This window comes from Heterodontus francisci, chromosome 27 (genome assembly GCF_036365525.1).
Source record: "Heterodontus francisci isolate sHetFra1 chromosome 27, sHetFra1.hap1, whole genome shotgun sequence".
NCBI lineage: Eukaryota > Metazoa > Chordata > Chondrichthyes > Heterodontiformes > Heterodontidae > Heterodontus > Heterodontus francisci.
Window position 1 is genome coordinate 11,036,733 of NC_090397.1, and position 12,721 is coordinate 11,049,453.

A 12,721-nucleotide genomic window follows, 5' to 3' on the forward strand; every position below is an offset into this window, starting at 1 on the left:
GACTGAGACTGCTCAACATCTCATTGTTATTCATTATGAAGTTGCAAGTAGGTGCCACATAGCCATATTTTTGAACTATTTTCATGCTTACAGTTATGTGTGCTTGAATTGTAGATAGGCTGTTTACACTTCCTCTGCTTCTAAACCTGCAGCAGGTGTCTGACTGCAAGAGTGAATATAGTCTTGTGCTTAACAGAGCTTCTGCAAAGTCAGAGGAGGCTGATTCTATCAGCAAGAGTGAGTTGGAGAAAAATTGAATGGAGGCGTACAGTGGGTTTTATGGGATATGGTACTTCCTGAACACTGACTGGGGAGACAGTGGAGTAGTGGTAATGTCACTGGATTAGTAATCTAGACATTGGTTCAAATCCCACCATGGCAGCTGGTGGAATTTAAATTCAATTAATTAATAAAAATTCAATTAATTAAATATCTGGAATTGAAAACTAGTCTCAGTAATCGGTTCATGGCACTATCATTGATTGTCGTAAAAATCCATCCATGTCAATCATGTCCTTTAGGGAAGGAAATCTACTGTCCTTCCCTGGTCTGGTCTACAGTGACTCCAGACCTACAGCAATGTGGTTGACTCTTAACTGCCTTCTGAAATGGCCAAGCAAGTAACTCAGTTCAAGGGCAATTAAGGATGGGCAACAAATGCTGGCCTGCCAGCAATGCCTACACCCATGAAAGAATAGAAAAATTTGCAGTTGGTTTAGTTTAGTTTAGTTTAGTTTAGAGATACAGCACTGAAACAGGCCCTTCGGCCCACCGAGTCTGTGCCGACCATCAACCACCCATTTATACTAATCCTACACTAACTCCATATTCCTACCACATCCCCACCTGTCCCTATATTTCCCTACCACCTACCTATACTAGGGGCAATTTATAATGGCCAATTAACCTATCAACCAGCAAGTCTTTGGCATGTGGGAGGAAACCGGAGCACCCGGAGGAAACCCACGCAGACACAGGGAGAACTTGCAAACTCCACACAGGCAGTACCCAGAATTGAACCCGGGTCGCTGGAGCTGTGAGGCTGCGGTGCTAACCACTGCGCCACTGTGTTTGTCTGGTCCTGTACAGTCCAAGTTTGACTTTTTTTGCGTGTTGTGCATGTTTCTACAGTGCTGGGTGGGTAAGACTTTAAATACAATTTTAAGCATGTTTAATTACTCCCTGGCTTTATTTCCTTTACCAGGTTGCTAGACTGGAAGCAGACAAAGAGGCCCTACATGAACAGATAATGAGTATTGATCCTACCAGAGATAGTAAACGTGTGGAGGCACTCTTGAGGGAAAAAGCACAACTCTGTCAGAAGGTCAAGAGCCTGGAGGCTGAGGTCGCAGAGTTGCGGGCTGAGAGAGAAAATTCTGGTGTGCAAGCTGAAAGTGTGCAGCGAATTCAAGTGCGACAATTGGTTGAAACCCAAACCATCATTAAGTCTTTGGAGGTATGTTGGAACATAAGAATATATATAGAAACAGGAGTAGGCCATATGGTTCATCGAGCCTGCCTCGCTATTCAATAAGATCATAGCTGAACTTCAACATCAACTCCACTTTCCTACACCATTTCCAGATCCCCTTTGTGTCCAAAAACCCATATACTCATTGAGCATCCATAGCTCTCTGTGGTAGAGAATTCCAAAGATTTACAACCCTCTGAGTTTGTCCTCATCTCCATCCTAAATGGCCAACCCCTTATCCTGAGACTATGACCCCTAGTTCTAGACTCTCCAGCCAGGGGAAACAGCCTCTCAGCATCTACCTTGTCAAGCCCTCTAAGAATTTTATAGATTTCAATGTGATCACCTTTCATTCTTATAACCTCCAGAGAGCATGGGCTCATTCTACTCGATCTCTTCTCATAGGTCAGCTCTTTGATCCCAGGAATCAATCTATTAAATCTTTGTTGCACCCCCTCTAAGGCAAGTATATTCTTCCATGGATATGGAGACCAAAATTGTACACGATACTCCAGGTGTGGTCCCTCCAAAGCCCTGTATAATTGTAGCAAGACTTCCTTACCCTTACACTCTAACCCCCTTGAAATAAAGGTTAACATACTACTTGCATTCTTAATTGCTTGCTGTACGTGCCTGTTAACGTTCTGTGGTTCCTGTATGTGGACCCCCAAATCCCTCTGAATTCCCACATTTACTAGTCTCTCACCTTTTTAAAAGATATTCCATTCTTTCTACCAAAAGTAGATAATTTCACACATCCCCGTATTATACTCCATCTGCCACCTTCCTGTCCAATCATTTAACTGGTCTATATCCCATCTTTATGTCCTGCTCACAGCTGACATTCCCACCTAGCTTTATATCGTTAGCAAACTTGGATATATTACACTCTGTCCTCTCATCTAAGTCATTGATGGACATTGTAAATAGCTGATGCCCAAGCACTGATCCTTGTGATACGCCACTAGTTTATACTCTGATCCTGATAATGACCCGTTTATTCCTACTCTCTTTTCTGTCCGCTAACCAATCCTCAATTCATGCTAATATATTACCACAATCCCATGAGCTATAATCTTGTGTAACGACCTCTTGTGGGGTCCTTATCGAATGCCTTTTGAATTTCCGGATATATTTCATCCACCGGTTCCCCCTTATCAACCCTGGTAGTTACACTCTCAAAAAACTCTGATATATTTGTTAAAAGCTATTTCCCTTTCATAAAACCATGTTGACTCAGCCTAGTCATTGTGATTTTCCAAGTGCCCTGTTAGCATGTCCTTAATAATTGATTCTAGCATTTTCCATTATACTGATGTCAGGCTAACTGGCCTATAGATACCTGTTTTCTCTCTCCATCCTTTCGTGAACAGCAAGGTTACATTGCTTTCTATGATGATTATTTCCATTATTGTGCAATAGTACACATGACCAAGTCTGCTACAGAAGTAATCAGAAATCTCAGCTGGAAGCTGGTGCAGGATCTGCAGTTCATCCATACTTGATTTGAGATAGCAGTGTACACAGCTAGATTGCGACAGGATTATGTAGCTAAGATGCCCTCCTTCTACAGAGACCGCAGGTGTCAGCTCTGACTCAATGGTAGCACTCTTGTCTAGAATCAGAAGGTTGTGAGTTCGTCCTAATCCAGAGACTTGAGCACATAATTAAAGCTGACACTCCAATGCTGTATTGAGGGAGTGCTGCACTATTGGAGATGCTGTTTTTCCACATGTGATGTTAAACTGAGGCCCTGTCTGCCATTTAAGTGAATGTAAAAGATTCCATGGCACTATTTTGGTAAGAGCAGGGGAGTTCTCCCCTATGTTCTGGCCAATATTTATCCCTCAACCAACATCACTAAAACAGATAATTTGGTCATTATCGCATTGTGGGATCTTGCAGTATGCACCTTGGCTGCCAAATTACAATAACACCTGCACTTACAAAGTACTTCAATGGCTGTAAAGCACATTAGGACACCCTGAGTTTATCAAAAACACTACAGAATCCAAATGCAGATTAGAGTTCAGGCTCACCAGTGTATGCATGTCATGAGGCTGATGACAGGCATATTTGTTGTGTTTTTTACAACTCTTTCGAGACATTTGTAACTTAAAAGGTCCTGAACTCCTTTGTCTGTCAATGAAGTCACCCTTCTGCAGTTCATTCAAGCATTGAAGTTTGGTCATTAGTATACTGCATGTAACCTCAAGGGTGCCTGATCCCATATGATGATCAGAGGAGCTAATGAAAAGAGTTTGAGATTCAGTACTGGGGGATATAGAACAATATACTGCCAATTAATTTCTGCCAGTAGTGGAAGCCTTTCTGAGGCTGCTGGGCATCTACCCGTACCTAGATAACTGGTTGGTTGGTTTGGGTACCTCTTGCAAGACATGTTATCTGAACATCTATAATCCGTATTGAATCAGAAACATTTTTGATTGCAACACTAGTGTATCAATTCATCTATATGTATTATGTCAGTGGAAGTAAGAACTCACACTACTTGTGCAGTGATAACTTCTCAACCATCTCTTTTCTGAGGACATTTGTCAGGTAGATAGCAGGAGCACTTTGTCTGTTTTCACTAGGTCTCTTTGCCTTGACATAATAGCTCAGTACTTTAAATGATTCAAGCTTGCATGAATATGTACTTTCTCACAGTTCCACTGTCAGGTTTTGTACTGTTTTGTTTGTTGCCTGGATATTGAATGAATGCAGAAGAATGTTAAATTACTTCCCTTAGGTATGTTTGCTTCTAAAGAAGTTCAGCCTCATTGTGCAAAGTTCCCTTTCAGCCTACCCCTTCCTTTTTGTTCCTGATCTCTCGTAGTTTGGAGCCACTCATCTCGAGTTACAAATGTGTCACCAAAGAACCAAGAGTATGGTCCAAAACAATAGCTTCATTGGCTTCAAGGACTGAATGTGCAGTCTGAAATACTAGAAAGCAAAAAGTGATTTCTGGGAGTTGGGCTGGGGGGGGACAAGGAAAGAACCCTTGAAATAAACCTTCAGTGTTGCATCCTCTTCATAGAGAACTAGATCTTTACTGTGTAAGATGCATTTTTCAGCTTTTCTCTACAATAAAGGTGTTGGGTATATTGGGTATGCTAAGCTTAAGTTACAGCAAAACTCTCAGCCTATTCAACTGTTTTCATATTATAAGCAAGGTTATCACCTTTCGCAGATATAGGGTCCAACTTGTGAAATGTAATCCTGAAGTGCTGTTGGAAATCTTGGTATGTTGTATAATAGAACAGGTTGCAACTTTTTGTGCTACTGTTGGGCAGTGGGCCTGACCACAGGCCTATATTCTTGACTTGTTTTGGAGCTGTTAGCTGAGATTTTGTTAATTTTTTCAGTTTGGTGCGTTTTCACTACTATTTATTTTTCCTGTTGATCCCAGGCGGAGAAGCAATCGATTAAACTGCAGCTGGAGCGTTTAGAGAAGGAACTGCAGCTGGTTCTTGAACAGAACACCCAGCTGACCAGCAAGTTGTACAAGGCTGAACGAGAGGTTAATACTTTGTCCAGCAAAGTGAGTTATTGACTTCTCAACAAAAAGATGCTTGCATCAGATTCGTTGAAGTTTTTAAATAGTTATGTCGAGCCATTGTAGATTTCATCTGACAAGTATCAGTTTTATTTTGCTCATACTGTTTATTGTATAACATTACTGTGTGTAGTAGCCAGTCAAAAGCCTCCAAAAAAGTTACTATTTATCACAAAGCCCATTTGCATCTGTGACGTTGGGCTGAATTTTACCAGCCCTCTGGAGATGGGCTGGGAGGTGGGATGGCTCGTAGACAGTGGAAGGGAAGCTTGATGTCTTCCTGCCGCCACGGGATATTCCCAGAAGCAGGGACGGCAGCAACAGGTCCGTCTGCTGAGCAGAAGCAGGTGGTCAATTAATTCAGTTAAATGGCCAATTAGCAGCTACTTTACGCCCCCATTGGCATTTTACTGGCATCAGGACAATCTCCCGTTGTTTGGAGAGACTTCCAGGTATATCAAGGTGGCCTCCCAGCGGCTTCCCAGGCAGGGAGTGGCGTGGCGGGTGGGGGTGTTTCTTCCTTTCTGACTGCGGCATGACCCAAAGTGGGGCCTGCCATGGCAATGGATGCCCCTGCGGCTTTGCCTCTGCTGCTGGAGTATTCACCCCTCCGATCTCTCGGGCCTGAACGCCTGGCCCCAGCACCTTAAAAAGAATAGTTATCCGCCCTTTAAGGGCTTCTCAACATGGAGGCATCCTCTCTCCTCCCTGCCACCTTGGCAGTTCTGAGAAGCAGTGTCCCAGTGATGGCCTCCGCCGCTAAAATCGCCCTCACGGTCCCGCCGTTCGCCTGCACCGGCTTGGGACCTGCTTTGGTTGTTGTAAAAGTCTGGCTATTGTGTCTGTTTGTATTCCATTTTATGTTTCGCTCCTGGTCTTAAAACCTGCATGAAAGTCTGATTAGTCTGCTAGATTTTATAGTGTATAACTTTGAATGGGAGGTTTAATTTCCTTTGGAATATTTGATGCACACTTTTAACCAGTTATGCCAGTTCAAGTTAGGAGGAATCACATCCTCCTGCCCACCCCCTGTCTTCCAGTTTTCTTCTCTCCACTCCGGAGATCACTAACCCATGTTGGGATGTGATTCCATGTGTGCTACATATCCACCTTTTTCATGTCTGTATGACGAGAGTCAGCAGATTATTAAACTGTGAAGGGAGTCACTGGAGATTGATGAAGGGGGCAAACCTTGATTTAGCCCAGTAATAGCATATCCACAACCACCCGTGCTGTGATCAGCTGCCTTAGCATAGGCCAAAGCTGAAACCTTGAAGTCTGTATGGCTCAGTTCTACAATGCAGTAATTTGCCAAATGACCTCTGTTTGTTCCAGGTTCATTTCAGTAAAGTTTTGCGAATACTGAACTATTGTATCTAGTGCTATGATACTTTCACCTTATAAGGAGAGGATGGAGGACACTAATTTTTTTTTATATAATTGCAGCTTGAAGAATGCAAACACTCCCATAAGCTGGAAGTTACAAACATTAAACTAGAAGCAGCAAGAACCAAAGGGGAGGTTGAGCGAGAGAGAAATAACATGCAAAGCCAAATGAATGGTATATTTACTGATTTCTGTTTGACTCACAAACCATTTTTTACAATAGATTTTCTGATGGTGATGTTAGAAATATTCTGCTCACCAGCATTGTCTATTTTAAAAATACAAAAGAAACTTTGGGGTAATTGTGACTTTGGGCGATTGTGTAAAACGGATAGTGTTGGATCAGCCATCTGCTCGACATCTCTCCTGATTTTCATGGTGAGGCCACAGAGTGATTTAATGGAAAGGACAAGAAAGGTAAATTTAATGTGTTGGGAAACAAAGAGCCAATATAGGTCATCAAGGGCAAGGATAACGGATGTGATAGGGTGCAGAGTTTTGGACACGTTGCAGTTTATGAATGGGAGGTGATCAAAGATCGTTGAAATATTCAGGCCTGGAGGTCATGAAGGACTGTATAAGGGACTAATACGGGCATTATTGTGGCGATGGAAGTACGCAGTTTTAATGACAGAAGGTGTCTGGGGGCTGAAACTCTGCTCAAGGTTGAAATGTTTGACAAGATCGCGAATGGCTATGTTCCGCTTGAGATGGTGACCAAGAAAGAAGATGGAATCAGTGGCAAGTGTTTGTGGAGGAGGTTTCAGTCTTTCTAATGGTGAGCTGGAGGAAGTTATGACTTTCAAGATTGGTGTCACGCAAGGCACTGGTTGAACGAGGTGATGGAGAGGTAGAACTGGGCGGCATCATCATACATATTAAAGTTGACCCATTGTCTGTTAATATTGTGACCAAGAGGACCAAGGATAGATCCTTGGAGAACTTCGGAGATGGCGGTACAAGTAAGGAAGATTGACTGTTGCTAGAAATGCACAGGTTATGTTCAGATAGGTGGGCCTGGAGCCATGCAAGAATAGTCCCTCTAGCATTGCCATTGGTAACTTGGAGGACTTACATAGCCTAAAGCTGCAAAGGAGCTAAATTGAAATGATCATGATTTTAGTCTGTTTGTGCAACCTATTCATACAGATTGGAATTTCTGACATCTGTCTGGGAGATTGGGAGGGCGGGAAGTTCACTTCTTTGCTAAATTTCTCAGCCGAGTGGCTGAGGGACCTTTGAAAAATTGCTGTTTTAGAATGTATACATTCCCTTGGCAGGGTTGCAGTCAGATATTGAAATTCTGAGGGCCAATATTGAAAGACACAAAGAGCTCTTGACAGAAAAAGAAAGAGAGCTAATTCGGAAAGTTCAGGCAGCTAAAGAAGATGATTTCCAGAAACTTACAGCACTGCAAGATGAAAAGTGAGTAATGTTCTGAAAACTTTTCATGCTCAATGTCGTTGTACTGTTTGCTTGCCTCTCTTTGTATAAGCACTGTTGTCACAGTTTAAGGTAAAAATGGCATTTTATTAGATTTTTCAGGATTAGCTCCTTTATAGAAAATACGAGCAATCTGTTGAAAATGGCATTGCAAGGTAATGCCTAATTCCCAGTGCATCCTTTCCAAGAACTTTTCACACCTCTCTGTTGGAAACTGTACAGTGGAAGTATTTCGGAATCCAGTGTGCTGTACCATAGTTGATCAGGTTGGTGCTGTGATTGTGTGCTTGCTGAGATTATCGCAGCCTTACTGCGGTCATCAAGGTCAAGTGCTGGCTGCACTTCAACATGAGCAAGAAGGAGCAGTTGCCTTGGACTGTACTTCTGCATGATTGGTGGGGTCAATAAAAAGGAATGAAACCGGACGGACCACCCGGCATCGACCTAGGCACCGGAAACGACAACGGCAAACCCAGCCCCGTCGACCCTGCAAAGTCCTTACTAACATCTGGGGGCTTGTGCCAAAGTTGGGAGAGCTGTCCCACAGACCAACTAGAAGGACATGGGCAGCAAATACATGGGAACACCACCACCTGCAAGTTCCCCTCCAAGTCACACACCATCCTGACTTGGAACTATATCGCCGTTCCTTCACTGTCGCTGGGTCAAAATCCTGGAGCTCCCTTCCTATTAGCATTGTGGGTGTACCTACCCCAAATGGACTGCAGCGGTTTAAGAAGGCAGCTCACTACCACCTTCTCAAGGGCAATTAGGGATGGGCAATAAATGCTGGCCTGGCCAGCGTCGCCCATATCCCATGAATGCATTTAAAAAAAGGAGACAGTCACCAGTGGCCACACCAGCTGTAGGGGGTGGGAGGAAAGCTGTGTTTTAAAAAATAACCTTCATTGTAATTTTACGCAACCTCCTAAGTAACTCCCTAACGCTGGAACCCAGTCATGTGGCCATACAAATAATTCTTGATAAGTGGTAATCTGTTTATTAACTTGAAAATGTTTTACTATCAATTGGCCAAAGGGAGACAATGGCCAAGATTTTATGAGTCCCATGGCATTCCTGATGGCGGGATCGGAAGTTGGCATAACTTCTGTTTCTGCCGCATTCCCTGTTTCACACGTGATTTTATGTATAAATGAACCCTGCGGTGACAGGCACGGGAGACACATGGCATCATGTGGCGGGGGTGGCCTTTCATTTGAAACCTGCCATCACTGGCCCAAGCACCATGATCGCCACAGATTTAAAACGTTCTGTGCTTTCAACCTCAAAGATCATCAGCCTTCCATTCATGTAAGTATCTTCAGATTCACCTAAATTGATGCTTTTACTTAATTCAAAATGTTTTTGCCTCCCTTATTTTGTGAAAGTCACCAATTTCACATTATTTATTTTCCTTGCAGCAAAAGTGAGTCAGATGTCAGCCAGTAGGCAGAGACCAGCCCCACAGTTCAGTGATGCCTCCCTGCAGGTTCTTCTCCAGGCCGTCAGGGAAAGGGGGAGGTCCTCTTCCCTGCAGATGGAGTGCGAAGTCACTCCTGCCTCACCAAGGCGGCCTGGATGGAGGTAGCAGAGGAGGTCTCGAACTGTGGGGTGACACGCAGAACTTGGGTGCAGTGGTGCAAGTGCATCAATGACTTGCTCAGATCGGCAAGGGTAAGTGTTCTTGGTGAAGCAGCTCCATTGTCTTCCTCCTGGCTCTGTATTTTTAAGGCAGAGGGTACACAAAGAATGCAGTGAGATACATGAGCAGCCTTGGTGCCATTCATTAAATGATTGTACACCAAGATGAAGATTGGCATTGTTTATGTCCTTCAGTTGTCTGAATGCCACTGCAGAATGAGTGATGTTGATGCATGTATGCAACGGTTGTAATGCATCTTTTGCCACGCCATTAAATTTACACTGTCTCCTGCAGGATAAATGCAGCCACACCCAGTGCAAGTGTACTAAAATGGGAGGAGGGTTCACTGACATCAGGGTGCTGACCATGGCTGAGGAGTAGGCTTTGGAGATCGCGAGAGAGGTGGGAGGCAGGGCAATTGGAGCTGGTGAGGCGGAAGCCACAAGGCATAAAGATGAAGTGTCATCTCCACTCTTGCAGCCATGTGTGGAAATTAAAGGAAATTGTGTGAACTCATATGCATGAGATACTTAATGTGCCTCTGTTTATGTCTCCACTGCAGATGCCCACACTCGAGTTGTGGAATGCCACGTGACCCAAGACTCCTCTGGGGAGGAAGAAGCCAATATCCCAGAGGGTGCACCGTCACGCGCCACTGCAGATACATCCACACGGTCTGTGGGGGATGGTGGAGGGGGGTGGGGGGGGGGGGTTTAAGATTAGAATCTGGGTCACAAGCTGGTGGTCATGACACAGACACAGCCCAGCAGCTGAGGGAGCATATGCATGGCTTTGCATGTGCCATGGAGGAATCCATGCAAGCCATGACATCTGCCGAGTCCTAGGGGTTTGAGTGTATGGCTTCCTCAATTGATAGACTGGCGAGCTCCATGGCGAGTCTGGTTGAGCATTCAAGTCATATCTGCACTGACCTGCACTCCATCAATGTTGCTGTGGGCTCCGTGCAGCAGTCTAAACGAGAGGGAGATGCGGAACCTGGACCTCAGGGAGACAGGCAGGTGCCATCGTGCACACAGATGGAGAAGACACTAGTGCCAGCTGCCCCAGGGTCTTCCTCTCAGGACACCCCCAGGGTAAGCGGCATCTCACCCTCTCCACCTCCCCCAACCCCGACATTGGCCCCCTTACCTCCAGCATGTGAGTATATGGAAATACTCAAGCACTATTGCTGCAGACCCCCAGTAGGATGGAACCATCTAGGCCCCGTTCCTCCAGAGGACAACTGCTACGGTCATCCACAGCAATGGGGCAGTGCACTGAGCAGACTGCCTCCAACTCAGCTGCTAATGTTGGGGTAGCACCTAGACATAGTGCTAGTAAAAGAAAATTGAAAAAGTTTTGAGCACGAAGGTGGCACGAATGATGTACATATTGTGATAATAGTAAAGATTTTTCAATAAATCTTTATTTCCTTTAAAATTTGATCCACTCTCGTTAATCTTCTGTAATAAAAGCAAAATACTGCGTATGCTGGAAATCTGAAATAAAAACAAGAAATGCTGGAATCACTCAGCAGGTCTGGCAGCATCTGTGGAAAGAGAAGCAGAGTTAACATTTCGGGTCAGTGACCCTTCTTCGGAACAACTTCTGCTTGGTTTCAGGTGGAAACAAAGATGTTCTTTGGAGGCCTATGGCAGGAGCGCATTGATGTTTGCAATGCATCTCAGAAAATGTCCATTTTCCATTTCTCATTGAATTCTGAGACTTCAGTCTTCAATGATGGCTGTTTTCCTATTGATGATTAATCACTTTTTCCACTAATGCCATACCTTACTTTTGTGTTCCTGCGGTCGTACGTTAGCACTGCTTGCGGTGGTGTGTAGTCACATTCATCGCAGTCCAGAGATGATTTCAAGTGCCAATCACATGAAAGTGCAGCAATGCTTCATTACGTTTGCAGTGATGAATAAGACCTAATGCAAAAGGGTATTTCTGTGGGGAATTTTAATGTTTCTCCTCCCAGCGTTCCTTAATGATGTGGCTTATTGTTGGCTGAAAGATGCATCTAATAAGGTTCTCCTTGATGTCGCTTACATGTCTCTCCATGACCCTCATATTGATCATGGCGTCATTGTCACTGTTGTCCTCTTCCTCACCCTCTTCATAGTCATCCTCATGTGAGGAGGACTGGTGTTCCTCCTGCTTCTCTGCCTAATTGCAAGGTTGTGCAAGGCACAGCAGACAACGATAATTCTTGACACCTTCTGTGGCGCGTACTGAAGAGCCCCATAGACCAGTCAAGGCAGCAGAATCGCATTTTCAACATGCCAGTGGTGTGTTCAATGATGCCCCTGGTGGATGTGTGAGCAACATTGTACTTCTCTTCAGCAACGCTTTGCGGATGACACACTGGTGTCATCAACCATATACAAAGGGGGTAACCCTTGTCACCCAGGATCCAGCTGTCCACTTCGGCTGGTTCCTTGAAAATTACTGGCAGCTGGGGAGTTCCTCAAAATGTATGAGTCATGACAGCTCCATGGGAAACGTGTACAAATGTGCATGATTCTTCTCCTGTGGTCGCAAACTAATTGAGTTTAAAGAGTGGACACCTTTGCGATTGACAAACACAGCAGGCTGGTCCCAGGGAACTTTAATGGCCACAGGAATCCAGTCAATCACTCCTTGCACTCTAGGGAATCTGGCGATGGTGTTGAAGGCCAGAGACCTTACTGCCTGGCACTCCTTGTCAACAGGTAAGTAGGTGAAATCGTTGGCACGTCAAAAAACGACATTGGCCACCTCTTTGATGCAGCTGTGGGTTGCAGACTGTGTGATGCCACATATGTTGCCTGTTGATCCTTGCAAAAAATACTGAGTGCAGCAGTCACCTTGAGGGCAACTGGCATGGGATTCCCACCGAAGCCAAGTGGCTGCAGGTCATGCTTCAAATTTCTGTGACCATTTCACATGACATCCTTGGGCGTCTCTGGCATTGCCTTGCTGACATTTGAAGGTCTTTTATCCTTGTCCTGAAGATGCAATGACGTGCCAGTGCCCGTCTTCAATAAAGCCGTTCCTGGATGTTATTCGGAGCATCCTCACCTTCCTGTCCTGCCTGTTACTGGCGCTCAGACGTCATGAGTTGAGGGAAAAGAGCCCTCCTTAGTCTCTCCCTTTTGCTCCTCTTCCCATGGTACTAGTCTTATGATACCCATGCGCTGCGGTTTTTCTGAACAATAAATAAGCAGAGCATGGC

General features: G+C 44.6%; 1 protein-coding gene across 5 annotated transcripts in view; it reads left to right on the forward strand.

Annotated features, from left to right (window-relative positions):
* Nucleotides 1–12,721, forward strand: part of cep83 (centrosomal protein 83) — an 81,229-nt gene that overhangs the window by 44,576 nt on the left and 23,932 nt on the right. For all 5 annotated transcript variants that reach the window (XM_068058805.1, XM_068058806.1, XM_068058807.1 and 2 more), the window contains 4 exons: nt 1,205–1,456; nt 4,884–5,015; nt 6,477–6,591; nt 7,697–7,841. In XM_068058805.1, the coding sequence (XP_067914906.1) occupies nt 1,205–1,456; nt 4,884–5,015; nt 6,477–6,591; nt 7,697–7,841 (644 nt within the window). The remainder of the gene's footprint in view (nt 1–1,204; nt 1,457–4,883; nt 5,016–6,476; nt 6,592–7,696; nt 7,842–12,721) is intronic.